This window comes from Meles meles, chromosome 20 (genome assembly GCF_922984935.1).
Source record: "Meles meles chromosome 20, mMelMel3.1 paternal haplotype, whole genome shotgun sequence".
NCBI lineage: Eukaryota > Metazoa > Chordata > Mammalia > Carnivora > Mustelidae > Meles > Meles meles.
The window spans coordinates 13611718-13637390 of NC_060085.1; the positions used below are offsets into that span (position 1 = coordinate 13611718).

At 61.3% G+C, this 25673-nt stretch overlaps 3 protein-coding genes across 3 annotated transcripts; 2 read left to right on the forward strand and 1 right to left on the reverse strand.

Annotated features, from left to right (window-relative positions):
• Positions 1-736: 736 nt before the first annotated feature.
• DDA1 (DET1 and DDB1 associated 1) lies at positions 737-8542 on the forward strand. Its single transcript, XM_045991004.1, has 5 exons — positions 737-864; positions 5176-5256; positions 5496-5547; positions 6602-6663; positions 7852-8542. The coding sequence occupies exons 1-5, from the start codon at positions 862-864 to the stop codon at positions 7960-7962; spliced, it is 309 nt and encodes a 102-aa protein (XP_045846960.1). The 5' UTR covers positions 737-861; the 3' UTR covers positions 7963-8542.
• Positions 8543-10112: 1570 nt separating this feature from the next.
• ANO8 (anoctamin 8) lies at positions 10113-20584 on the reverse strand. Its single transcript, XM_045991003.1, has 18 exons — positions 20191-20584; positions 19293-19403; positions 19032-19164; positions 18714-18852; positions 18532-18628; positions 17749-17865; positions 17542-17669; positions 17286-17447; positions 16815-16967; positions 16577-16703; positions 16402-16457; positions 16220-16294; positions 14599-15402; positions 14157-14348; positions 13887-14018; positions 13696-13806; positions 12088-12760; positions 10113-11241 (listed from the first exon to the last, which is right to left on the reverse strand). The coding sequence occupies exons 1-18, from the start codon at positions 20294-20296 to the stop codon at positions 10883-10885; spliced, it is 3675 nt and encodes a 1224-aa protein (XP_045846959.1). The 5' UTR covers positions 20297-20584; the 3' UTR covers positions 10113-10882.
• A 1655-nt stretch (positions 20585-22239) lies between these two features.
• GTPBP3 (GTP binding protein 3, mitochondrial) lies at positions 22240-25673 on the forward strand. Its single transcript, XM_045989754.1, has 9 exons — positions 22240-22308; positions 22745-22992; positions 23107-23193; positions 23283-23485; positions 23669-23741; positions 23826-23969; positions 24117-24282; positions 24629-24907; positions 25103-25673. Exons 1-9 carry the CDS (start codon positions 22256-22258, stop codon positions 25326-25328), a joined length of 1479 nt encoding a protein of 492 aa, XP_045845710.1. The 5' UTR covers positions 22240-22255; the 3' UTR covers positions 25329-25673.

Sequence of the window (25673 nt, forward strand, 5' to 3'; positions counted from 1 at the left end):
GTAAGGGCACTTGATTTGTACCCAGGCAGTCTGGAGACAGCGGAGTCAGGACTAAGAGGAGGATCTAAGGGCTGTGGGAGCCCGGAGAAGTTTCGCCTGGCTTGGACTTGGGAAGAATGTGGTCAGAAAAGTCTTCCTGAAAGATGTAGCAGGGCCTGGGAGGGCCCAAAGGGAGAAAGGATTAGACTCAGAGGTCAGGATAAAAGGTGGATAAGAGAGAGGCAGGAGGGTCTCAAAATTCCGGGCCAAGGGTATAGAACTGGATCCTTAGGGGACTGGAGACCGACGGGGGCATATGAATAAGAGAATCTAAAGATAGGAAGCAGCAAGTGCAGAGCCGTTTAGATATGCCGAAACCTAAGGTTAGGACCCTGGAGAGGATGCTGGGGGTGTTACGGCAGGTCCCTCTCCGGGACTGCTGTGAAAACTCCATGAAACACCATATTAAAAAGTGAAGTAAGCAGTAGAAAAAGAAGAGACCTGCGGAACCTCCCGGAGTTATGGACTACAAATCCCAAGAGGCTTCAAGGGCACGGCCTCCGCCCACTTCCGGATTTTGCTGCCTTTGCTTTCAATTCCCGGGCGGGGTTTTGCTTCATCAACCGAACTTGACCACGAAAGGAGGAGGTGTGTTGGCCAATGGACGCATGACTTAGCCAGGACTGGCCAATGGGAGCGCGCAGAGGCCCCTACTCTAGGGGCGGGGCTAGAGGGCAGGCCAATGAGCAGGGGGCGGCGGCGCCATCAGTGTGGGCTGTGCCGTGGTTGGAAGTTACTGTGCGGCGGCGGCTAAGAAGGCGGCTGTGGTGGCGGTGGCGGCGGCTGAGGCGGTAGCTGAGGCAGCGACGGAGGAGACAGAAGATGGTGAGAGAGGCTGCCGGGCCCGTACTCCCCGTCCGTTCGACAAAATGGCGCCGCGGGCCCACCCACCTCTAGTAATCCCTGAAGCCCCTCACCTCCCTGCCCGGCCCCCTCAGGCCCCGCCCCGCCCCTCGCTCTGCCCTATAACCTTCAACCTCGGGACCCTGCTGTGAGCTTCCTGCTGACCCCGCCCCGGCTCTTTCTCTCCGACCCCTGACCCTATCTAGGCGTCCAGGCCCTGACAACCCATTCATTTCCGGGTCGCTGCTCCCCCGGAAATGGGTGGGGGCGGGGGTGGGGTCCCCCGAGACCCCCATTTCAGGCCTTGTTCTCGGCTTGCCCGACCTGGATCTCTCCAGTTCAGGACGGTTTGGAAGCGCGTCTTGGGCGTTGGGGCGGGGGAGGGGGCTTGACATCGTGACATGTGGGGCTTTGTCGCCAAAGGAAGTGCGACATCACAGACTGCCCAGGTCCCCCAGAGCCCTGATCCCACCCCCAGCATTTCGGCCCCGACCGGCTCTAGAACATAGCAACTTCATCTCTCCTGTCCCCGGTCCCCTTCCCTGTTAAATGAAAGTATCAATAGTCCAGACCTGATAGGGTAGTGGCAGTTCAGAGAACTGATGTCATGAAGGGCTTAGGACAGTGAACGCTCAACAGATGAGCTGGGTGACTTGGGGCTGGTGGCATCTTTTCCCAGCTGGCTTCTCAGCTTTAAGTGGGAATAATGCCAACTGGTTGGGCCATTTGCTCATCCTGGGATTTGACTATAATGGTTCTTTGGGGTTCTCTCCCGGACCCTGTAAAGTGGGATGGTGACTTGGCATCAGAATTGTACTCAAGCCCCCCCCCCCCCCACCATCCCTCACTATTTGGCCTCACCAGAACTGGCCAGGGGTGATGGAAGCTTTTGTCAGGGCATGTCAAAACCCCATTGTCGCTGGACCCAGGGTCCCAGCCCACCACAGCCCATAGCTCATGAGATGTGGTGGGGGATAGACAAAAGAAGGAGATGAGAAAGTGGGTTCTTAGCATGTGGGTCCCTAAGCCTGGGTGTTGTCTTTGATTCATCACTGCATTCTCATCTTCCATGTCCTGTCCATGAGAAGTTTTGATGGCTTTGCCTCTAGAACACATGGTGAATTCATCTACATTCGCCCATATTGGTCCAGGCACTGCCCTCTCCTGCCTGGATGCCTGTCCCAGCCACCTCCCTGGTCTCCTTACCTCCCTCCTGCCCTGCTGGCAGTCTGTAATTCACCCAGAACCAGAGGGAGCTTGTAATTTAAAGTGTAAATCTCATTAGACCACTTTCGAGCAAATGAGATGCTCTAGGGGCTTTTTGTAACCCAGATGAAACCCCACCTTCTCCCTCAGCCCCCATGGCCCCTGTCCACCTCTATGACCTCATCTCTACCCTCTTCACTCCTCCCTCTGCAAGCTTCAGCCATACTGGCCTTGTTTTCATGCCCTCACACTCTTAAGTCCCTTCTACCCAGGGCCTTTGCACTTGCTGCTCCTTCTGCCTGGAATGTTCTTCCTATGAACATCACCTCCTCAGAAGAGCCCTTCCTGACTTCGGGAGGCCCTTTGTCTCTTCTCTCTTGGCACACCTTATCTTTTCATCTCCCTTTGGATGGATCACTTGTGGGCTCCCTGTGTAGGGATGGCATGCACTTATTCAGTGACTGCTGAGGCAGTGGACAGCTTCTGGGCCCAGCTGTGGCTAGGATTTGTCTGGCTGGAGGGAGGATTTCTCCCCTGTGACTCAGGCCTTGTTTTCCTGCTTAGCTGACAGGAAGTACTGGTCATACCATCTTCATTCATTTATCAGCACAAATGCATTGATGCTAATAGCTTGCCTTCCAGGGAGCTCTGTGAGAAGCTTCTTCGAGGCTAGGAGGTCCCTTCCCCCCAGGTCACACAGCCAGTGAGGGACCCAGCCAGGATTGAGGGCGGGTGTGGGTCTTCCGCACGTCTCACCACTCTGCCGCCTGGCTCCATGTGCGCCCTGCCAAGGGTCCAGGATTGACACAGCCCTGCCCTGCCTTCTGCCCTCTGGGAGGAGCCAGTCCAGCAAGGGAGGTGGACGTGTAAACAGATGACCTCGCTGGGGTGTGAGTTTGGCTCTGGCAGAGGTTTCCAAAGTGTGGAGAGAGGAAAGGGGCCAAGGAGGGATTTGAGCTGCGTGGAGAGGTTGGTGGCTTTTTCCCACAGGGGAAGAGGACGGGCATTCTGGGAGGATGGCCCAGCACTAGCTGGGACGGACAGGGTTTATGGCAGGAGGGCAGCATGAGCCAAGTGGAGCTGGGCCTGTGAAGGGACAGGAGCCCCTCCTCACCCTTCAGGTCTCTGTGCCTGCATCAGACCTTCAGGTCTCTGTACCTCTGCGCAGCCCTTCCTGGTCCTCCCAGTCAGCCACGTCTTTCCCCAGGGCTGTCCTGGGTCTCACGTCACCTCACAGCACCCTGTCTTCAGAGCCACTCTGTATTCCCTACACAGCTCTTGGATGCACACCTGTGTCTTTGTGTGCGGGGTGCTTCCCGGGGCCAAGAGCAGCTCCGCTGTGGCTTACCCCAGGGCCCTGGTGCCTGGTGCTGAGCCCATGACCTAGTAGGAGTCTGAGGAAAGCCAGCTGGGTGGGTGAAGCTGGCCGCATAGTCTGGGGCAGTTGGGGCAGGGGTCCTGGGTTGGAGGAGGCACGTTGGGGGGGCTTTGAGCTGGCTCCAGAGCAGATATAGAGCAGCCAGATGTGACGGCCGCTTCCTGGGTGATAGTGGGAGGCCCATCCACATTCCAGGTTCCCTTGCTGGTCCATACTGCCAAGGTCTTGCTAGGACCTGGTAGAGGAAGGGCTGGGCCCCGCAGAGTTGAGGACACCTGTTTCCACTTGCCCTAGAGGGTGGTAGCGGAGCACCTGAAGGGCTGCTTCCCTGAGGTTGCTTAGCTTGGGCTCAGGTATGCAGATGGGTCTCCCAAAGCAGGGTTACTCTAGCCTGCAGGGGCTCTGGGCCCTTGGTTTTCAGGCAGGGAAGCTTAGGCACTGGCATGGCATGTAACATAAAGAGCTTGGTCTCTGAGGTTGGGTGAACTTGGGTTCAGTCTGCTTCCTTGTTTTCTTGTTGGGGCTGGGTGATCTCGGACAAGTACCATGTGACCCTTCTGCCTCAGCTTCCTCATCTTTAGTATGAGGTGACTCTGGCCCCTGGCGGGCCATGTGGGGAACCCCTCCCCAGCTGCCCCACTCCAGACCTGATGACGGCGTTGCCCTCTTCTTCTGGTGAGGAGTCACTCCTTACCCCAAGTTGGCAGCCACCATCCCTCCCTGAGCATTTCTCTGGCTCTTGTGCCTCAGTTTCCTAAGGTGGACGTGGCTCTCATTGGCCTCTCTTGCCCCCATCTTACGGCTGAGAGTCACCTCAGACGTCCCAGAGTCAGAGTCTTTCCCCTCCAGAAACCTCTCCCTTTCTTGCCCAGCTCATACCAGACGGTCAGGGGAAAAAGGACTTCCGACGAGTCAGGGCTGTGAGGGAATTCTGTTGCTGGCTCCTGGCAGCTGCATGGGCCTGAGAATCCGGCCCTCCTCGTGAGAGGCCAGGCTCCGCACCAGGCACAGGGCGTTCTCCCTTCGCAGAGCAACCTCTGCGTCAGGGAGCCCCAGGAGCAGCCCCTGAGCGGACCTCTGTTCACAGACCTGTTTGCTTTGGTCCACACAGCATTTTCTAAAAAGCCCAGCCAACTTAAAACACCTCGTGATGGCGTGTGAAGACTTGGATTTCTGAGTTTTCTTCTAACTTGGGAGCGCACTTGCCCCTGGGCTCTGGTTTCTGTAGAGCCGCAGCCTGTGTCCTGACCACCCTCTCCCCTTCACTCAGGCCCCTGCTCCCTCACCCCTGTTTCTTGTCACTCTGGCCCACAGGGTTTTTTGGGGTAGATGAGTCTTTCCCCATGCCAGGTCTCTCTCAAGGCGGATAAACGGAAACTAGGCCAGGAGTTTAATATTCAGCAAGCGTAGAGGGCAGGTCTGGGCCCGGGTCTGACCTCCCACCCTGCTGCTTGCTCCTGACTTTAACCAAATGGCCTGCCCTCACTGAGCCTCAGTTGAGAATGCTCACTTCTCCCAGGGCTAGTGACTCTTTCCTGGTCATCCCAGTGTGCGCATCAGGTAGCCAGCTTACAGGTACGTTCTGGAAGACTTAACAGAAGAACACAAAGATGGAAACTGGACGTCACGGGGAAGCCCAGTCTCCCAGGAACTCGAGGGGCCACCTGGCCTACTGCCTGGTCTCACTTACCGTCTTCCCTGTCTTCTAGGCAGATTTTTTGAAAGGACTGCCTGTCTACAACAAAAGCAATTTTAGTCGATTTCATGCGGACTCTGTGTGCAAAGCTTCGGTGAGTGCGTGCTCTGGGTACTGGACGTGGTTGGGGAGTTGCCGGGGGGGAAGAGGGGTGATGTGTACACCCCATTGGGGTCTCACCAGGAACAGAGGCTGGTCTTTAAGCCCAGGCCCACCTGACACCTTTGCATGCTGTTCTGCCTTCCTTGCAGGGTATGTGCCCAGTCGAGGGTGAGGGGGGCCCCCGTTAACCTACTGGCTCTCCTCACCCATGTCTTCCCAACTCTCTTGCAGAACCGACGTCCCTCAGTCTACCTGCCCACGCGGGAGTACCCATCTGAACAGAGTAAGTGCCTCTGTCAGTCTGTCTCAACCTGGCTGCTGAGGGGAGGGGCCGCAGGGCAGTGCAGGTGGTGAGCCGTGGGGTAGTGGGAAGCCCACACGCTGGCGCCCACATCCAGCCCCAGCGGGGTCCGCAGTAGCCCTCAGCTGCTGCTCACCAGCCCTCTCCCCTTTGTCTCCCGTAAGTGTGGGTGTCCCCTGCCACCACTATGTCACAGACCCCGAAACGACTGTACTGTGGGAGGGGATCCTGCCCAGCCTCGGGTATGCAGCTCAGGGAGGTTGGCGCATCCAGGCAGAGGGGGGTTGTCTGCCAAGAAAGGTGCAGAGCCTGCTGAGCAGGAGGACCCAGCATTATTGTGGTTTTGGTTTTTTATTTTCACGGTGCTTTCTATGGTGCTTTATTTTTTTTTTTTTTTTTTTTTTTTTTTTTAAAGATTTATTTATTTGACAGATAGAGATTACAAGTAGGCAGAGAGGCAGGCAGAGAGAGAGAGAGAGGAGGAAGCAGGCTCCCAGCCAAGCAGAGAGCCCGATGCGGGGCTCGATCCCAGGACCCTGGGATCATGACCTGAGCTGAAGGCAGAGGCTTTAACCCGCTGAGCCACCCAGGCGCCCCTCTATGGTGCTTTAATGGTGCTATTTAAAGAAGCTACGTGGACCCTGCATGGCGGGTTCTGTGGTCACTGGGGCACAGCTGTATAGATCTGTGTTCCTGGCCTGCCTGGACCGTGTGCTGGGGCTCATTCACCCGCTGGGGCTGGACTTCCACATGTGGCAGAAGCTTTGGTCTCTCCCAAGAAAGCAGGGGCCCAGGTGGAGCAGCTGGCTTGGGCCCCTGGTAGTAGCAGTGTACTTGGGAGCAGAAGCACTAGGCTTCCCGAAATCTCCTGTGCTGGGGATGCAGACTTGGAGCCACGGCCAGGGCACGCAGGGCAGAGAAGGGCGGGAGACCATGGAGGGATGAGTGCCTGTCCTGGGAGGGGCAGTGCAGGCCTGGGTGGAGGCTGGGTCATCTGAGGCTTCTGCCTGCAACTTCCTCTGCCTTTTCTCCTCAGTCATTGTGACAGAAAAGACAAACATCCTTTTGCGTTATTTACATCAGCAATGGGACAAAAAGGTAAGGCATGTGGGGTCAGGTGCTAGAACTTGTGGGGACTGTGGTGGCCAGCAGGGGGGCGCTGCGTGGGGGAAGGACACAGGTGACTGGGAGACCAGGTGTTTGATGGCAGAACTGACTTGGCCAGGCCCCAGGGGAGGGAAGAGCGTTTCAGAGGAGTGTGTGGCTGAGCGGAGGCTGTGGGGTTCTGGTGCTCAGGGATGGGCTGGGGCTTGTCCGGTGGCACTTGGGCCCGGAGAGCACTGAGGCTTGGCTGCCCACAGCCTGCCCGTGCGGCCTTGGCAGTGAGTGGACCTGCGCGTTGTTACCTAGAGTCTTTGTTCAGTGCTGGAACGTCCACGTGGTGACAATTCTAGGGGATCCAGATGGGGGTAGAGGCAGTGAGAAGCCGTACCCCCATCCCCCCTCTCAGGCTGCCTTTCTGACACACGACATTTTTTCATTGTGTTTCTTTTTTCTTTTTTAAAGATTTTACGTTTTTATGTGAGAGAGAGGGAAAGCGAGAGACAGCATGAGGGGGACAGGGGCAGAGGGAGAAGGAGAAGCAGGCTCCCTGCTGAGCAGAGAGTTGAGTGCTGGGCTCAATCCCAGGACCCTGAGATCATGACCTGAGCTGAAGGCAGAGGCTTAACCGACTGAGCCACCCAGGCACCCCCATTTTTTCTTTTTCTTGAATGGAGATGTGTGTATGTTCCACATCATAGTCAGTTTGGGGGTTTTTTGCCTAACATTGAACGTCAGGCAGTGACCTGCTTTGGGCCAGGCTGGAGGGGGTCTCCATGATGAAGTGACTGCTGAGCCTTCCTTGTCCTCCTGCCCCACCCCCACAGACCTTGCTTCCCACCGGCGGGTAGAGGGGGTAGTTTCCAACACAAGCTCTTCTTTGGCGATGCACGTCTCCCCTGGGTGGCTCCTGAGTGCTTTTTACCACCACCCCCCAGCCCCAGCAGGGCAGCTTTCTTCTCCAGGCATTTTGGATGGTGTGTGGGTTGTTGCCAGCAGTGGGGACACCTCACGGTGCCCAGGAAGTGCCTGGCAGTCCCAGGCCAGCGGCCCCAAAGACTGTGGCTGAGCCCGGGGGGTCTGGCAGGCAGGGGGGCCCCGGGGTTGACTGCCCCACTCCAGGCCCAGCAACAGGATTTCACCCAAGTGAAAACAGACACCCTCTCTCCTTCCCCTTCCTCACAGAACGCCGCCAAGAAGAGAGACCAGGAGCAAGTGGACCTTGAGGGTGAGAGCTCGGCGCCCCCCCGCAAGGTCGCACGGACCGACAGCCCGGACATGCACGAGGACACTTAAGACTCTCACTCCCCCACAGGCGCCTCCTGTCTTGTCTGCTCCTCGCCCGCCCGCCTTGTGTAAGCGCCCCCGCCCTGCCCCCACTGCCCACCCACACCCGACCATCCACACCACTTCCAGCCTCACAGGAGCCGATGTATTTATTTTCCTCGAGTTTTTATTTATGCTGTAAAATGTACCAAGCGATGGGAAAAGGGGACGTCAGACCCAGTAGTGTGATGTTGGTAGATGCTTTTTAAAAAACATTGTTATTCACAACCCCACTCCCCCCCAGATTCCCCTTTCTCCCCCCAACCCCCTCCACCCCAATTCTCCTCCGGAAAAACCAGAGCGTGTCTGCACGGGTCTAGAGCCGGGGCCCTGCTATAGCCTGGCAGCATGGGTGGGAGCCCTTCTCCCCGCTCCTACTGTCCAGTCCGGGCCTTGAAGACTCGGCTGGGACCTATTCCGTGCCCAGGCTTTGCTCTGAAATGTGTGCCAGGGGGAGAAGTCGGCATTTCCGGATCTTTCTCTTAAGTCATTTTATCATGGACTAGTGCGCGCTCCGTGTCACCCCAATAAAAGGATCTTTCCTATTCGACCTCGCGTCTTTGCTCCGTGTGCCTCAGCCCCAGAGGACGGAGCTACTGAGAGTCGTCTCGTCATCACCAAGAGGAGCCAAGAAGGGCCCCCCACGTGCCAGGGCCCTGCGACCCACTGGATTCTCTCCTGGGCTTGCTGTGGCCACCTCACTCAGAGCCAAGACCTGCCCGGACCCACCCCCATGCCTCACCTGTCAAGGTGTCCCGGAGGACCAGGACACCCCTGAGATGGTCCATGTCGCCAAGGACATAGCTCTGGTCAACCCCACGCCCTGGATGCCTTGGGTCAGGGTGGCATGCCCACCAGCCCCCGTGGAGACAGCCCAGGTGGCCCGGCCTCAAGTGCCCCTGGTTCACAGACAGGCACGTGGAGCTGCAAGGAACACCCGGCCCAGAGGCTGTTGTTCAGCGAGTTACACAGCCACTTGTGGGCTGTCAGCTAGGCTGGGTTTGGGCCCGAGTTTGGAGACGTAGGGGGCGTTCAGGCTCCAGGAAGAAGGTTTGTGCCTTCAGACACTGGGCCTGGGGTCAGGGGGAACACTGCTCCCCCTGCACCAGCCCCAAGTGGGGGCCGTGGTCTGGGAGCTGAGTGCTGTGGCTTTGGGGATCTAGGGGGGTTGGGCCATAGAGCTGGAAGGAACACCAGGCCTTAGGGGGCGCCAAGCCCAGATTATCACTGTGGAGCTCCCTGCCTGAGCAAGACTGCTCTGGCCTGGGCCACCCAGCACCTCCCAGGGTAGAAAGTTCTGTCATTCACCACCTAACTGTGCTGTGGGGCCAAGGGGCTTTTCCTCCCAGCTGTGGGTGGCATTTACACCTGTGTTGAGTCCCTGTGGTCACAAGGCAGATGCTCGTGAAATACAAGCTGACCTCCTGGTGCTGTGGTGGGCTGAGTCCCCAGAGGCTCTCAGACGCTTTGGAATCCTCAGTCCCAGAGGCTGGTCTGCCCTTCGGCAGGCATGTGATGTCACTGATGATGAGTGAGTACACTTCAGCTTCAAAGGCCACAGGACAGTGGGAGCAGGGAGCAGGTGACACCCCTGCCCTCGTCTCTCCGGCCCTGGTCTCCCCTTGAGGCACTGAGTTTATCTGTCAGGGACATCCATGACTCAGGCAGGGGTCCCATGGTCAGGGCCCACTGAGGTCTCCTGAGAGCCAGCCTTTGCCCACCTCTCCTGCCTTTAGGCCTGCCCCCTTATTCCTCTGCTCCTTCAGACGCCAAACTCCGCCTTCCCACACCTCTGTGCCTTTGCACAGGCTGCTCTCCTGCCTCCAGTGAACCCTGGTTTCTCTTTCACAGCCCTCCGAAGTGCCCCTTCCTCGCACCTGCTCCCTTGGGCTCCTCCAGTCACGGGGCTGGGCCTATCGGCTTCTGAGCCTTGGGCTGTGGATGTGCTTGAGAGGGGGAGGGGCTGCGTCCCACTCCTGAGCACACAACAAGGAGTCCCAGCAACTCAGGTCTGGGGTCTGATAGCGGTCCCACCGCTGGGCATCCCAGCCACTCCCCAGTGACATCCCTGAAAGTGCCGTCCCCTCAACATCCAGACTCCGGTGCCAGGTGCCTTCTGATTTTCATACCCCAAGTTTTTTCCACCGCGTGTGACTCTGGGCGGGGGTGGGGGGGACAGTTATGCTGGAAAGTCGGGCAGAAAGGACTGTCACCTCAATCACCCTGCAGGGCCAAGGCCAATTCAGGACTCAGGCCCCGCACCCAAACTGCTACATCTTTTCAACACTTGGAGATTTCTTCCTTTGTCTAGGAGGCTGAAGCCAGGGCCTGAGGCTCTGTGGCTCCTCCCAGGGGCCCCAGGCCTGGAGTTGGCCCCCAAATCTGGGCCGACTCAGAGTTGGTGCGGTCTGGTCTGTAGTTTTCCATCTGTGGCCTCAAGACCCAGTTTTTAGGAGGAGGCCCCTAAGGGTCAGAGGATGGGAGGGGCACCCACCCTAGGCCTGCTAGGTCCCCCAAAACCCAGCACCAACTACAGTCACTGGGCCCCCTCGATACCCCTTCCACTGCTCTGTCCTCGGGCACTGTTGAAATATACTTTTTATTGCATTTCTGCCGTTTTACAAAAATATGACAAAATAAATTAAAAACAAATAAATAATCGCCTATTCTGTGTGTTTTCTGTTGGTTTTTTGGGGTTTCCTTTCGTTTTCCCCATCCGGGTCGAAAGGAAAACGGCAGATGGGGGGGCCCGGCCCCCAGCCCTGCCCCAGGAGATCAGCCAATACTGGGGGCCGTTGGGCCCAAGCGCGTTTTCTGGGTGGCGGCCGCCGCCCCGGTCCACGGACTGATATTGCATATGAGAACAGGAAGGCAGGGCGGGCGGGTGGAGCTAATGCCAGCCGCTGGGCCAGCACACGGCCTGGGGACTGGGGCTGGGCGAGGGCGCCGGGGGCTCGGTGGGCTCGGAGGTGGGCGGCGGGGGCGGGAGGCTGTAGAAACTGGCGTCCCCGGGCAGGGGCTGCGGGGCGGGCGGGGGCCCGGCGAGGGCGCAGGGCGGGCACTCGGCGGCGACGGGGGCGGGGGCCTGGCGGGGGTCGGTGCCCTCGCCCCCGCAGCCCCAGGGCCCGTCCCACTGCCAGCAGCCTGCGGGTGGCGTCGGGGGCCGGGGCAGCGGCGTTGGCGGTGGCGCGGGGCTCCGGCTGCGGCGTGTGCGGAGGGCAGGGGCGCCCACGGGGGCCAGCGCTGTCCCTGCGGAGGCGAGAGGGGCCGTTCCGGGGGGGTGCCGCCCCCGCCGCCGGACCCCGCTCAGACCCTGCCCGCGCTCCCTCCCGGGCTTCCAGGCACATCGAGGGCCTTATTGCTTCTGATCAGTGACAAGGGGTGGGCGTCTTCGGGTGCATCCCCTGCCTCTGGGCACTGGGCCCCTCCCCATCATGGGGAGAGGACGGTCTGAGGAAGTCCCTCTGATTTCTGACCTGCGTCCCTGGTGCTGCAGCTGCCACCTCTTGGGCTCCCTGGGGGATGAGCTGCTGGAGCCTGGGGCTGGGTGGGGCTGGGGTGGGGACCCGCAAGGTGGGGGTGGGGGGCGTGAGGCTGGCACCTCTGCTCAGCACGGATATGGGTGCAGCCTGTGGCCGAGCACCCCAAGCTCCCCAAGGGGGCAGCTCCAGCCCCCACCTCCAAGGAAGGCCTCCTTGAACAGCTGGGCTGCAGGGTGAGGACTTGCATAGAGGCCTGGGCGGGGGGTCCAGTCCCCCCCCCCCCAGAGGGGTATGGGGGTCTCATAGGGGCAGGAGAGGAGGCTGGGCCAGGTGGTGAAGAAGCCCCTTTCATCTCCTCTCCTGGCCCCAGAGCACGGTGGGCAGGGTGCCCTGGGAGGGGCACGGGGCCAGGGGGCTTTGGCTGTCCGGGACCTGGAGACACCGAGCAGGCTTTGACTTGAGAGGCTCCACGTACCACATACCCAGGCTCCCAACCGGTACCAGAGACCGGGCCTCCTCTGTCCCCTTCAGCCCCTCTCCCCAGGCCTGGCCACCCCCTCCCTCCCCGCAAAGCCCGGCCCAGAGTCCCCACCCCCGAGTTAAAGCTTGTGACCTGAGCCTTCCTCTTCAGGCCGGGGGGCGTCCGGCTCCTCAGCCACAGCCTCGTCTGCCGGCCCATTCCGCTGGGCTCGGCCTCCGCCGCCGCTGCCTCCAGGGATCCCGTCCAGCCGGGCCTGCCCACCTGCCCCGTTGGACCCGGTGTCAGCCCGGGCCCCGCCAAAAGGGAAGAGCTTGCCAGCGTGGAAGGCCTTGGGCGGTGAGTGGCTGCGCTCTGGGTCCCGCCGGGTCTCAGGCGACTTGAGGAACTTGAAGCTGAGGAAGGCTGGCAGGCGGGTGTCGCTCCCCGTGGGTGACTGGGCAGGGGGTGGCCGGGCGGCAGGGCCGGCCCCCGCACTGGCCAGTGAGGATGTCGCCCCAGACGACAGGAACTTGCCCTGCAGCGGGATGATCTGCTTCAGCTTCATGACGTTGTTGGGTGCCAGCAAGGACCCCGGGCGCTTGGGCCGCTCTTGCCCGTGGCCACCCGCCCCGCTGCCCTTGGCCTTGGTGGAGGCCTTCTCAGGGGCAGCGGGGTCCAGCCCAGAGCCTTCGGGCCGGGCCTCCTCCCGGCCACCGGCATCGCGCTCTCGCCGGGCGTGGTGCTCGGCATGGCGCTGGCGCTCCTCCTCCTCCCTCCTCCGCCGCTGCTGCTGCTGGTAGCGGTGCTGGGCCTGGCGTTCGTGTCTCTGCGGGCAGAGCAGAGCCATTATGGGGACTGGGTAGAGAGGGTGTGTGAGCCGGAGCCAGCTGCGGCTCCAGACCCCCCCGGGTGCTCTCTGCAGGAGTCGGGAGACGTCCAAACACATATTGGGCACCAGCCGCACCCCTGGGCCCACCCGGGGGCTCTCTGAGAAAGTAGGGAGACATCTAACCACTTATTAGGCACCAAATGCATTCCTGGATCATGCCAGTATTTTCTGAGAACCGAGAAGAGAACGGGGACATTACTGGCCACCAAATCTGTCCCCAGCCATGTGTGAGGGCACAGTCTTAAGAACTGGGAGAATGTAAACACATCTTGGGCCTCAACAGTTCTCCACTTTCTGGAGAACCAGTGACAGATCGAGTCATGACTGACGCATACCAGAGTCCGCCCTGGCCAGTCGAGGAGCCACGCGTGGCTTTGTCAATGCCAATTTAAGTAATTAAAATGAAATAAAATAAGACTTCCGTCTCTCGGTTGTACCAGCCCCATCTCAAGTGGCCAACGCCCGCCCCGAGCAAGGAGCCACAGCGCAGACACAGAACGTTTCCATGACCACGGAGAGCGCCGCCTGGCGCTGGTGAGCTCCTTGGCCCACTCTGCAGCTTTCTGGGGAATGTGGCAGAAGCTGGGCTTCTAGGAAGCATCAGTCTTGTCCCTGGCCCTAAACAGGGCACTGCCGGCGAGCTGGCAATGACTAAGGGTTCACAAGTGCCAGCCCGGTGCTGGATGCCACCAGGGATCCCGGGGATGGAGCGGCTCCGGCGGCATGCTCATTATTCCCCGCAGCTCCGCCCCTCTTCCCCTTTAGCTCAGCAGCTGGCGGCTGGCAGCCAGCCAGGCAAGGCCAGCCCCGGCAAGGCCGAGAAGCCCCACTGAGAGCCGGCAGCAACCCAGCCCAGTCCCACACCCGCGTACCTTGAAGGCTTCCCGGCGCTGGTACTCAAGCTTGGCCATCTCCTCAGCCACCCAGCCTGGGATGTCAGGGATGGCCACGTGGATGAGATACTTGAGGAGCAGGGCGAAGTGCTGAGGCGACAGAGGGGGAGGCTGCAGGCTCGGGGACGCCCTGCTGCCCCCCAGCTCCTCCACCCAGCCACCAGCCCCACCTCAAGCACCACCACGGACACGATGGCCGCCTCCGGGCTGAGCCAGGGGAAGAGGCGCTGCAGCTGCCCGCACTGGCCGATCAGGTAGCAGTTGACCACAATGGCCAGGACGCCCATGGCCTCCATCACCTTCTGCAGGGGCACACCGGGAGTGGGGCGGGGCAGGGGGCGGGGCTCAGGTGGGGTCCGGCCACCCTGCCTGGGCCTCCTGCTTCTCCCCAGCAACCCCCCGGGACTCCCTCGGGGCCTGGGCTCTGGCGCTCCCCACACCTGCCACTGGCCGATGCTCTCCACCCGCTGCCCGAAGGGCCGCTGCAGCCCTGTGCACAGCTTGAGGGCGTCGCTCCGGATCTCGATAAGGTTGTTGACCAGGGCGCACAGAGCAGCCAGGGGGAAGGCAGACGAGAAGAGGACAACGTAGCCGAACTGCACGAACATCTCCTGGTAGTCCTGGAAGGTGTCCTGCAGGCGGGTGCCTGGGTGTGGCCTTGGTCTCCCTCCCTCAGACCCAGATGGCTCCTACCTGCTACTACCTTCTCTCAAGCCCGCCTCCCGCTCTCCAATTCTCCTGAAGGGACCCAGAGCTCCCCATCCAGCAAGTTCCCAACCACATCGAGGGCCCCATTTTATCACGCCCCCAGGTCACCCCTCAGACCACGTGCCCTGCCCCCCCCATGGGCCTGGCCTTGGGCCCCCGATACCCCCTCCTCACCTCGTACTTCTTCATACAGCTCTCAAGCTCGGCCTGGGTGAGCTGGGGTGAGTGCTCCTCCTCGGGTGGGTCAATCCAAGACGACCGATTCTGCCGCCGCTGCCTCCGGCCTGAGTCACCCGAGCCCGGCTCTGGGTCTGGGCCCCCATCTGGCCCCTGATCACGGCCCTCGCCCCCAGCCCGGCGGAGCAGGATGGCCGGGGGCTCCCGCTCAGGACTGCTGGGAGCCCCTTCAGCCTCATCGTCTTCTTCGGCCAGCGTGAATACTCCCGGCTCCAGCCCCTTCTCCACCATAGTGGGGCTCCCCTCCTCCAGGAGGGCCTCGGGGCCAGGCCGCCGCCGCCCGGCCCCTCGTTCAGCAAAGCTGACCTTCTTCAGCCGGAGCCCGCAGTCCAGGAGGCTGCTCTCCTCGCCCTCCTCCTCGTCATCTTCCTCCTCCTCCTCTTCCTCCTCCTCCTCGTCCTCATCCTCCTTGCCCCCCCGAGACCCATCCCCCACCTCCCCACCTTCCCCTGCGGGCCTCCGCTCCACTGGTGCCTCCTCCTCCTCCTCGGGGGCCCCACAGCCCCCACTGAGACACCTACGGCCCCCGCCACCACCACCGCCACCCCCCTCTTCAGCCTGGGGTTCAAGGCGACGGGGTGCTGGGCGCTGGAGGCTCAGCAGGCCGAGCAGGGCACGGGCCAGCTCCCAGGCTGCCTGCAGGCCCAGCTCGCCGCGGCCCAGCCGCCGGTACAGGTGTGGCTGCAGGACCTCGCGCACGTTCTGGAGGAACTGGCGGGTGATCAGCAGAGTGGCCAGCATCTGGGGGCAGGAAGGGGGAGGAGAGAGGCCACGTGGGGCGCGGGCAGGGTCTGGGGCACTGGGGGCAGGCTGCGGGGACTAGGGAGCCACCTTCCAGGAGCAAGTTGCCAGACACATGCCCCGAACCCAATTGCTGCCTCCACCCCATTTTATGAGGTCCCTGGACATGGCGGCCCCAGCAGCAACCTCTGCAGCCTCTCCCTCCAACTGGAGCCCGGCAGGCCACAGTGCTCCGAGCCAACCTCCTGGGGTTGCAATGCATGTTTCCACCCTGCTGGGGCTCAGGGTCCCCCTGCTTGGAGCACTGCCCAGGAGCTCAGCTGGGGCCCAGGGCCTCGAGGGACCCCTGCCATCCGCACCCCATCAGCAGAGCCCGCCCCTTGGAACATGCACCCTTGGCTCAGGCAGCGCAAGGCCCCAAGCACAGCCACACTGCCCGCCCTGGCGAGGCCCTGTGGGCTCGCCATCTGCCCATACTTTGGCCTGGGCCACGAGCAGGAGGCCCCGGAGGGAGAGGAGGAGCAGGCGGAACCGCAGGGCCGCGAGCGGGACCAGCACCGCCCGAAGCTGCCGCTCGAGGCTCTGGGACAGGGACAGGACGAGCAGGAGCTGTGGAGGGACCGACGGACAGGTGGACGGACAGATGGGGGGATGACAGGCAGAGAGAGGACACATGGACAAACGGACGGACGGACAGAGAGAGAAGGATGGAGGGGGGGGGAGGGGCTGGAGAGCCCGTGGACCCCTTGGGTGGACAAGTCCAGCCCCCCTTGGCTGCCACTGTGGTGGGGGGCACTGCCTTGGGCTGGGGTCTCACCTCTTTCAAGCGCTCCATGTCCTTGAGGTAGAAGCCAATGTAGAAGAGGCTCAGGTAGGAGTTGACAAATTGGAACTGTGGGAAGGAAGCAGGAGGGCAGTCCCTCTGCCACCCACGTCCCCAGGAGGCCCTCCTATGCCCCACACAGAGCCCTCGCTGCCTGCCTGCTGGCTGCCACTCACCAGGACGACTTTGATAATGAGGTGCTTCTCATAGGCGCTCTCCAGCCGGTAATTCTCTGGGGGCCGAGGGGGTGAGTGAGGAGGCGGCCCGGGCCCCCTGAAGGCAGCGGGGGCCCTGAAGGGCAGTAGGGACCTTCCTCCCCAGGGCGGCAGGCCCTCCCCTTGCAGGGCGTACCCATGTCGTTGAGCCAGATGGCGAGCTTCTTATAGCCCTCAGCACTGGCGCTGACCAGCAGGGCCAGCACAACCTTGGGCAGGAAGCGAGCAAGACGGGGCAGCCCTTTCACGCTCAGCACCAGCTCCTGTAGGGACGGGGGTTCACTGGTCACCCTGGCATCTGGGCGCAGTCCGGAGTGGTCCTGGGCCAGTGGCGGCCAGGTCAGGGCCAAGGCCAGGGCTGGACCGGAGGTCACCTGCAGCTGGAGGCAGCCGAGCATGAGCAGGAACGCGCAGGCCAGGCAGCTGAGGCACAAGGGGAGGCTCACGAGCAGCTGGAAGAGCAACCGCTTCCAGGGCGGGTAGTAGAACTCCTCAGCCCTTGTCACGGGGCTAATGCGCCGGACACCCTGGCAGAGGGTGGGGGTGGGGCACAGCGTGAGGCCAGAGGGGCTGCCCCTGTCCCCACACAGCCTTCCTGAGGCCTCTGAGTTCTGTTTCCCTCTACCATGCCTCTGCTTTTGGGGTGCCCCCCAGGCCACCTTCCCCAGTCCCTCAAATGCAGTTTCCCACACCTCTTCTTCGGGGCATGCAGAGCCCCCCCACCCGGCGTACCCTCTCTGATGCTGTAGCCCTATTTTACACCTTGTCTTTGCCCCTGCGGTGCCCCCCACCCTCTGCCTCCCCCTCTTATTCTTGGAGTCCTTGGACTCACGCCACCGACTGACCCTGAACTGAGGTCGTGGTTCCTCCACAGCTTCCCCAGGTGAGTCCAGCGTCCCCCACTTGTAGGCCAGCTCTGCCCCCCTCCGTTTCCATTCCTCCAAGAACAGGGTTGACCAGACCACGTTGAAGAGGGCAAAAACCACACACGATACATCCCGGCTTGTCTGGGGATGGTGGAAGGCTGAGCTGTTGGCCAGGTTGGCCCAGGGAGGAGGGTGTCTCAGGCACTCCGACCCCAGCCCAGCCCACCCCCAGCACCTGGTCAGCCTCCGTAAATGTGTACAGGACGGAGCCAAAGACGGCTGGATATACCATCGCTGATGTGTAGAAGCCCAGCCAGGCAAAGTACATGGCAATCTTCACTCCAAAGTAGTCACAGATCTCATCTGCCAGGAGCACAAGGGGGTCCCGGTCAGCCCTGCCCACTTCCTGAGACTCCCGCACACCCCCAATCTGGGGCCACACCTAGAGGCTGGTTTTCACACACAGCTTGCACCCATGACTTCATGAGGCGGTTCAAGATACGCTGCTCGTGGACCGGGAACACCTGCTGGATGATCCCACGGGCCGCCAGCTCAGGGACTGTTGGGGGACAAAAGGAGTTGAGCCCCACCCTTCTGCCTGGGCCTGGCCTGGCCAGTTCTCCACCCTCAGCCCCCGCCCTGGCCGAAACCCAAGTCACAGTTTTCCCCTGCTTTTCAATCGTCAGAGGCTCTTCCCAGGGGAGGAATTCTAAGTGGGAAGGATATCTGGTTCTCCTTCAGAACTTCGGAGGTGCAGAGGCAGGCAGGAGGGGGTGCAGGAATCCACCTGGGAGGGTGGGGTCCCAGTGTGGAACCTCGTTTTTAAATAAAGCCATTTGGCCTCAGTTCACTGCTCTGAACCTCTGAAGAATGGTGCAAAGCCGGCATCAGAAGGTGAACTTGCAGCAGCTGGTCTCTTGGAGAGGAAACTGAGGCTCAGGGCCTCACTACACAGGGCGTGAAGTGCTGTCCATGGTCCTGCCCCTACCTAATCCCAGACCCAGACAGCGGTTTCTCTTGGAAGGGCTTCCGGGGAGTAAGCCCCACCCCTAGGCTAAGGCCACACCCCCCCTCACCACATTGATTGATGTCTCCAGGCCCCACCCAACTCTTCACAAGCTTTTTTGGTTGTCTCTAGGCTCCACCCTCTCGCACTGATAGGCTGTATTCTAAGAGCCCCACCCAACTCCCCACTTGTGATTGGAGATTGGTCCCGCCTACTTACTGATTGGCTGGTCCTCCAGGAAGCGCACATTGTGCAGTGCCTCACCCTGCTTCGCGCGTAGGTTCTGCAGCCAAAATCGGATGATGCTCTGGCGTTCCTGCGGGGGACAGGGCAGGGCTTGAGCACGGGGAGCAGCAGCCCAGGCGCTAGAGGTGCGCACTGGGAGCCAGAGCTGGCCGCACCTGGGAGGTGAAGAAGCGCAGCTCACTCTCCACATTCTCGTAGATGAAGTCCTCCTCGCAAGAGAAGCCTCGGGTGCCTCCGCCAAACTCGGCCTTCACCGCTTTGCGCAAACCCAGCTCGTCGGCTCCTCGAAGTAGGCTGCCGGGAAGACACGGAGGTGGGGTCATGGGGAGACCCTGGCTCACCATCCTGGAGCTAGGGATGGTGTACTCGGCGGCCACCTGGGACAAATGCAGGGCGCTACACCTCACAGTTGATGCTTGGAAAGGCGGGAGCTGGGTAGCAGGGTCAGCGAGAGTCCAGGGACAGAGACTCGCCTCTCATACGTGGCGGTGACGAAGAAGGCATAGGCACGCGTGTGGCGGTGGTGGCGGACTTGCACGATGAGCTCAGGGATGCCCACGCGGATGTGGTTCAGCAGCCATAGCAGCGTGTGGTCATCAGTCGTGTCTGCCAAGGGGCACAGGGACTGATGGCCCTTGCCACAAGAGGTCTGAGGCCTCTTACAGACTCCTACTCAGGGGAGCCCAGTTCAAGGGAGCCTATCTGGGCACTGGGCAGGCGGCGGGCACAGGTACCTGGAAAGGTCATCAGCACGTCGCAGTTCTCCGTAGGCACTGTCTTCATCCACGCCTTGTGAGATACCAGGTAGCGACCAGCCTGCAGGAGCCGCTTCCCAAAAAGCTTATCTAGGGGGCAGGCATGGCAGGGCCCAGGTCAGGCCGCTCCCAGACCAAGACCCCAGCCTCTAGTGTAGTCCCTCCAGTCCTAACCCCTGCTTGCACGCACACTTGCCACGGCTCCTCCGCACTGAGTCTGGCATCTAGGGACCTGCAAGGTTTGGCCTCAGCTTGTTTCCTTCCCTCCACGTCCTTGCACCAGCCAGGCCCTCCTCCAGGAATGCCCTTCCCCCAGGTCCTCCCTTACAAATCTTACTCATTCTTGAGGCCCAGCTCCGCCTCCAAACCCACAATCGATGGGGCGCTCACTAGCAGCCCCGAGCGAGCCAGCGAGCGCTTCACCACATCATGTCAGCGCGTCCTCATAGCTGGGCGCGGTTCTTACCCCCATTTCACAGGTGAGGAAACTGAGGACCAGGGCGTTTAAGTCACGCACCCAAGGTCACACAGGCGAGCTGGTATTCGAACCCGGGACCGTATGATTCCGTATCCTCTGCGGAGAGGCTCTCTCACGCGCATCCCTGCCGGGCTGCGATCCGGTAACCCAAAGGGGTGATTGAGCTCAGCCCCGAGCCGGGGCTCTCCGAGGGGCGTGTCCAAGTCTCTGCGCTGGGACCCCCGCCCCCTGTACCGTCCCAGCCGCGCTGGCCCCGCCGCAGCCGCAGTGCCGGGAGAAGCCGGCCCCTCGACTGGACTCCAGGCCCGGGACGGCTGAGCCCAATCCCACTCCGCGTCCAGCCGCCGCGCGCACCACAGGCACCTGCAACCCTGTCAGCTCCAGCCGCCGCACACATACCCAGAACTCCAGATGCCGGGGCTGCAGGCTCGCCCTCAGGCGGGGGCCTCTTGCCGCGCTCGCCCTCCAGGGACGTGCCCCCGGCGCTGGAAGTGGCTTCGGCCATGGCGAGCGCAGGCCAGGTCAGGGGCTGCGGGCGGCCGGAGCGCCTGGGGGCCGCGGGCTCATCGGGCCGGTGCAGCCGCGGAGCGAGCTGGAGGTGGAGACAAAGGCCGCGCCCGCCCGCGCCGGCCGCCGTCCCCGCGTGCCCGAGCGCTGCTTCTCGTCTCCGCCCGCGCGGAACCTCGATTCTCCTTCTCGTCCCCGCGCACGTCGCTCTCGGGTTCTCGACTCCGCCCGTGTTGTCTTCTAGATTCCGTTCTCGCCCGCCCACTTCGCTTTCTGGTGCTCGTCTCCGCCCGCATCGAAGATGCAGTCACCAAGGATGTGTCCCCGCCCGCGTCGAATTCTGGGTCTCGTCCCCGCCCGTCCCGGGTCTGGATTCTCCGCTTCTAGCCTTAGTGTTCCCCATCTACAAAGGCGCGGTTTGGAATCTTGTGTTGGGCGTGATTTGACTAGGGCAAGACGTGGGAGGGGGAGGGCCTGGTTGGGGGAGATTCCAGGTAGCAATAACTTCACAGCTAGAATACAAATTAATAAATAAAGCACGTCCTGCCTCAGGGCCTTAGCATGTGCACTCCTCACGCCCTCTCCGTCCTGTTAATCCCGTCTCCCCTCAGGATGTAACCTCCTCAGAGAGGACCGCATAGAGCTTCCAAGTTTAGCAAATAAAAGTACAGCCCTCCCACCGTATTAATGAATTTCAGACCAACTTTTAGGGTGTCCAAATATTACATGGGACATAGTTACACCAAAACCTTATTTATTGTGTATCCGAAATTCACAGTTAACTGGGCGTTCTGTATTTCATCTGCACGCAGACCCCTGACCGTCCTGAGTAGCCTTTTCTGTTAGACTGAGAGCCCAGAGGCGCCGGGAGCCCCTTCTGGTTCTTAGCGCACACAGTAGGCACCTGATGTATACTTATGACCGATAGAACAATTCGGAGAAGGCGAGTTTCCGCGTCTGTCACTCTCTGACAAATGAAAAACTTGAGCGGGTCGAGACAGGGATTAGAACTCCAGCGGGTCCGACAGATTCTTCCCCAAGCGCAAGTGCGTCGCCCGCCCGCTCCGTCCAAGAACCAGAGAATTGTCCGTGCGAAAGCGCCCGCGGAGACCCCGCCCAGCCAGTGTCGGGAAGGCCACCATCAGCGCTTTATTCCGCTATTCTGCGCTGTCCTGGGTTAACCTGAAAGAAATCCCTGAGACTCCCCTTTCTGGCTTTCGGGGAGCCAGAGACAGACCGGACACTCAGCTCTGCAGGAGCGGGCCTGGGCCAGGAAAGGCCAGAGGGCAGAGAGGGCTGTGCTGGGGGATTCCAGAAAGGTGTCCTGTCCGAGGGGACCTTGGAGCTAGGTCCTGAGGATGAGTTTGTCAAATAAAGAAGAGTATCCGGGGAGGAGGGAACGGCGGGAGGGAAAGCTGGGGGAGGGGCAAGAAACAGGGAGAGTTCTGGGAACACAGGTAGGAATCTTCCCAAAAATTTGGACAAGATTTTACTAGGGCCAGGGCGTGGGTCTCCCGGAACTCATCCCTCTCCGCCCCTGAGATGCTCTTGCTGCGCCTAAAGCTACGAAGCGGCCAGATGGAAAATACGGGGCTGGAACCCTCGCCTCGGTGTAATTTCCACGGCCCTGGGCCAAGCCAGGTTCTTCCTCCCACCCCTCATTTCCGGTGTCTGGGATACCCGCGGTTCTAGGATCCTAAAAATTCGGTCTAATGTTGCCGGGGGAACGCCATTTCGCTGCACCCCCGCGTCCAGCCCCTTCCCCGCCTCTTTCCCTGCCACTGGCCAATAGAAACGAAGATCTTCAGAAGGTGGGCCGTACGCCTCCTTAGGAGCCCAATGATAATCGAGAGTCGTTAAGCCCTTTACCAGTCACGGCGCGGAGTGGGTGGAGCCTCCTGTCAGGACTAGAAGCCACCCAGGCAGAGCGGGTAGGCGGGTCGCTGGTTGTGAATCCATGTGGCGGGGGTTGTGGACCCTAGTAGCCCGGGCCGCACGTGGGCCTCGCAGGTGGGGCGATACGGGAAACGGGCGTGACAGCGTGGGGTGCTGCTTGGGCTTCAAATCCCCTCCCTGGGATCTGGGTCCCAGTTCCCTGGGGGCAGAGCCACCTTTCACATTAAGCCCCAATCTGTTCATCCCTCTGCCGCAGAACCCACATCTGGGTCATATGATGACCTCAGAGTACCCATTCGGATCACATTTAGACATCAGCGTCCTCACCCTCACAATATATCCATCCCCCTGTCGCAGGCCCACATCTGGGTCAATTCTGCTCCCGGAGACCTCAATCGGGTCACCGTCTGGCCTCAGACGCTCCAATCTGCCCATCCCCCAGCTCAGAACCTCCACCGGGGCCATCTTCCGAACATCCAGCGCTCTATCCACGTGCCACTCGGCAACTGAGCCTCCCAGAGGCACTGATTCTTCCCCTCTCCATTCCCAGATCGTGCACGCGCCAGGGCAGCGGCGCCCCGGCCCCCGGTTCCGGGGCCACTATCTTCGCGCTGAGCTCTGGCCAAGGCCGCTGCGGCATCGCGGTGATCCGGACCAGCGGTCCCGCCAGCGGCCACGCCCTCCGGAGCCTCACGGCGCCCCGGGACTTGCCCCCGGCTCGCAGCGCTTGCCTGCGCCTGCTCAGCCATCCCCGTTCCGGGGAGCCGTTGGACCGCGCGCTGGTGCTCTGGTTCCCAGGTGAGGGGTTCCAGATCCCGAACCTACTGTAGCTCTCATGACCCAGTTTCCTCTCCCCCACCCCCCAGGCGTTTGCCTAGCTGTACTCTCCTGACTCCCATCTCGCCGTACTAGGTCCCCAAAGTTTCACCGGGGAGGACTGCGCGGAGTTCCACGTGCATGGAGGCCCAGCGGTAGTGAGTGGCGTCCTGCAGGCCCTGGGTGAGTCTGTAGCCTTGGGTTCGAAGTCTGGCCCTGCCAGTGGACCTGGATGGGGGCCGGGGAGCTCAGGACCCAGTACCTTCCCGCAGGCAGTGTGCCAGGGCTGCGGCCGGCCGAGGCTGGTGAGTTCACCAGGCGGGCATTCGCTCACGGGAAGCTGAGCCTGACCGAGGTGGAGGGGCTGGCAGATCTAATTCACGCAGAAACCGAGGCACAGCGGCGGCAGGCGCTGAGGCAGCTGGACGGGGAACTGGGCCACCTCTGCCATGGCTGGGCCGAGACTCTCACTAAGGCAAGCCCCCTCTTTGCCCATTCCCTGCCTCAGAGACCTCACCTGCCCATTCGGTGCGTGGGAGCTTCCTGTGCATGCGCCTCCAGTCTGGTCCCTTGGGTCAGGTTCGACCTGGGCCCATGGGGGGGTGGGTTCCTGGGTTACCCCATCACCACCTCCGCCTGCTCCCCCCCAACCCCCCAGGCTCTGGCTCATGTGGAGGCCTATATCGACTTTGGTGAGGATGACAACCTGGAGGAGGGCGTCCTGGAGCGAGGTGGGTCCTCCTAGGGGTTGGGGACTCCTGGCATCATAGTCCTCGGAGTCCCCACTCCTTCCCCTCCCTTTCTTCCATTCACAGCTGACAGCCAAGTGCGGGAGCTGGAGCTGGCACTGAGCGCACATCTTCGAGATGCCAGGCGCGGGCAGAGGCTTCGCTCAGGAGCGCACGTAGTGGTCGCAGGACCCCCCAACGCTGGCAAGAGCAGCCTGGTGAACATACTCAGTGCGTGGGAGGCGGGCGGAGGCGGGGCCTAGCGTCGGGGGCGGGGCCGGGAGGAGTAAGGAGGATGAAAACTTAGTTCAGCAGGGAGGCTCCATGGTTTCCACCCCGCTCTCTTCGTGATAATATCCACCCCCAATCCTGTCCCAGGCCGGAAGCCTGTGTCCATAGTATCCCCGGAGCCGGGGACCACCCGCGACGTGCTGGAGATCCCCGTGGACCTGGCCGGATTCCCGGCGCTGCTGAGCGACACGGCGGGGTTGCGTGAGGGCGTGGGGCCCGTGGAGCAGGAGGGCGTGCGCCGTGCCAGGGAGAGGTAGGCTGATAGGGTGGTGGGATGGGGAAACGGCCCTTCCACTTCCATTTCGCCTTGCTGCAATTATTTTGTGTCCCTGCTGAATCAGGAAAAGCTGCTGAGGCCTCTTGAGTGGGGGCTCTGATGTGGGGGAGAGCCGAGGTTTAAATTCAGCCCCTGTTCCTGCCCCTCCCCTCTTGGCTTGCCCCGCCCCCATGTACCAAGCCCCACCCATCTTGTCCCACCCCACCACGTACCAAGCCCCGCTCCCACCCACATGCCAAGCCCCGCCCCTCTGGTCACCCCCCAACCCCCATGCCTTTACTCAAATCTGGGGTCACTTGGTTGGTTTTCCCTGTTCCCCCAGGCTGGAGCAGGCTGACCTCATTCTGGCGGTGCTGGATGCTTCTGACCTCGCCTCTCCGTCCAGCTGCAACTTCCTGGATACCGTTGTCGCCCCCGCAGGCGCTGGGAGCCCCAATGAGAGCAGCCAGCGCCTCCTGCTGGTGCTGAACAAATCGGACTTACTGCCTCCAGGGGGCCCAGAGCCCAGTGCCAACCTGCCCCCGCACCTGCTGCTGTCCTGCTTGACTGGAGAGGGCTTGGATGGTCTCCTGGAGGCACTGAGGAAGGAGCTGGCTGAAGTGTGAGCGGCTCCCCCGCCCCACCTCCGCCCGTCCCATTCCCTCAGCCTGCTTCAACCCAAGTTCAAGTCAGGGCTGAGCCACTGGCTTGGGCTGCCTACCCGCCCCCCAAGGCTCATTTTCTGGATCTACAAAATGCAAGTGATGATCTCCCTTCAATGGTAGTTGAGAAAGAACGCATCCTTTTTCCCTTCCAGATGTGGGGACCCGTCCACAGGCCCACCGCTTCTGACGCGTGCAAGGCACCAACATCATCTCCAGGGCTGCCTGGATGCCCTTGGCCACTACAGGCAGACAAAAGACCTAGCCCTGGCTGCTGAGGCGCTGCGACTCGCCCGGGGTCACCTGGGCCGCATCACCGGCGGAGGTGGCACCGAGGAGATCTTGGACATCATCTTCCGGGACTTCTGCGTGGGCAAGTGAGAAGCCCTGAGGCATGTGGAAATAGCTTAGACCAAGTGAGAATCTCATCTCCAGGAGGAAACTTGACCCCAGAACCATGAACCAAAATGCTGCCTTGAGAGGTGGTGAGCTCCCTGTTGCTGGCAGTAACTAAGCTATGGCCAGCCGTGCTAGGGGTTCCAGCCCTGGAGTGGAGCTCAACGGAGGTCCCTTTGGCTTCCTGTGCTGGGGGAGTAGGAGTGGACGATTGGGATGGGGTGGGAGGGCCTCAGGGATCTTTGTTTTGCATTTTTAAATTTATTTTGCAAATACTAGAGGAATATAAAAAATTCAGGTGAGGGGTGCCTGTGTGACTCAGTGGGTTAA

What these genes read in the sequence shown, in the direction of transcription:
- DDA1 (XM_045991004.1), top strand. An exon ending in ACTCTGTGTGCAAAGCTTCG is followed by an intron (nt 5,257 to 5,495) that starts GTGAGTGCGTGC and finishes ACTCTCTTGCAG; the next exon opens with AACCGACGTCCCTCAGTCTA. An exon ending in ATCAGCAATGGGACAAAAAG is followed by an intron (nt 6,664 to 7,851) that starts GTAAGGCATGTG and finishes CCTTCCTCACAG; the next exon opens with AACGCCGCCAAGAAGAGAGA.
- ANO8 (XM_045991003.1), bottom strand. Translation starts at nt 20,296, where the DNA reads ATGGCCGAAGCCACTTCCAGCGCCGGGGGCACGTCCCTGGAGGGCGAG. An exon ending in CCCGGCATCTGGAGTTCTGG is followed by an intron (nt 19,404 to 20,190) that starts GTATGTGTGCGG and finishes CCTGCCCCCTAG; the next exon opens with ATAAGCTTTTTGGGAAGCGG. An exon ending in TCGGCTGCCTCCAGCTGCAG is followed by an intron (nt 16,704 to 16,814) that starts GTGACCTCCGGT and finishes CCGTCCCTACAG; the next exon opens with GAGCTGGTGCTGAGCGTGAA.
- GTPBP3 (XM_045989754.1), top strand. Translation starts at nt 22,256, where the DNA reads ATGTGGCGGGGGTTGTGGACCCTAGTAGCCCGGGCCGCACGTGGGCCT. An exon ending in GCCGCACGTGGGCCTCGCAG is followed by an intron (nt 22,309 to 22,744) that starts GTGGGGCGATAC and finishes CTCCATTCCCAG; the next exon opens with ATCGTGCACGCGCCAGGGCA. An exon ending in CAGCCTGGTGAACATACTCA is followed by an intron (nt 23,970 to 24,116) that starts GTGCGTGGGAGG and finishes ATCCTGTCCCAG; the next exon opens with GCCGGAAGCCTGTGTCCATA.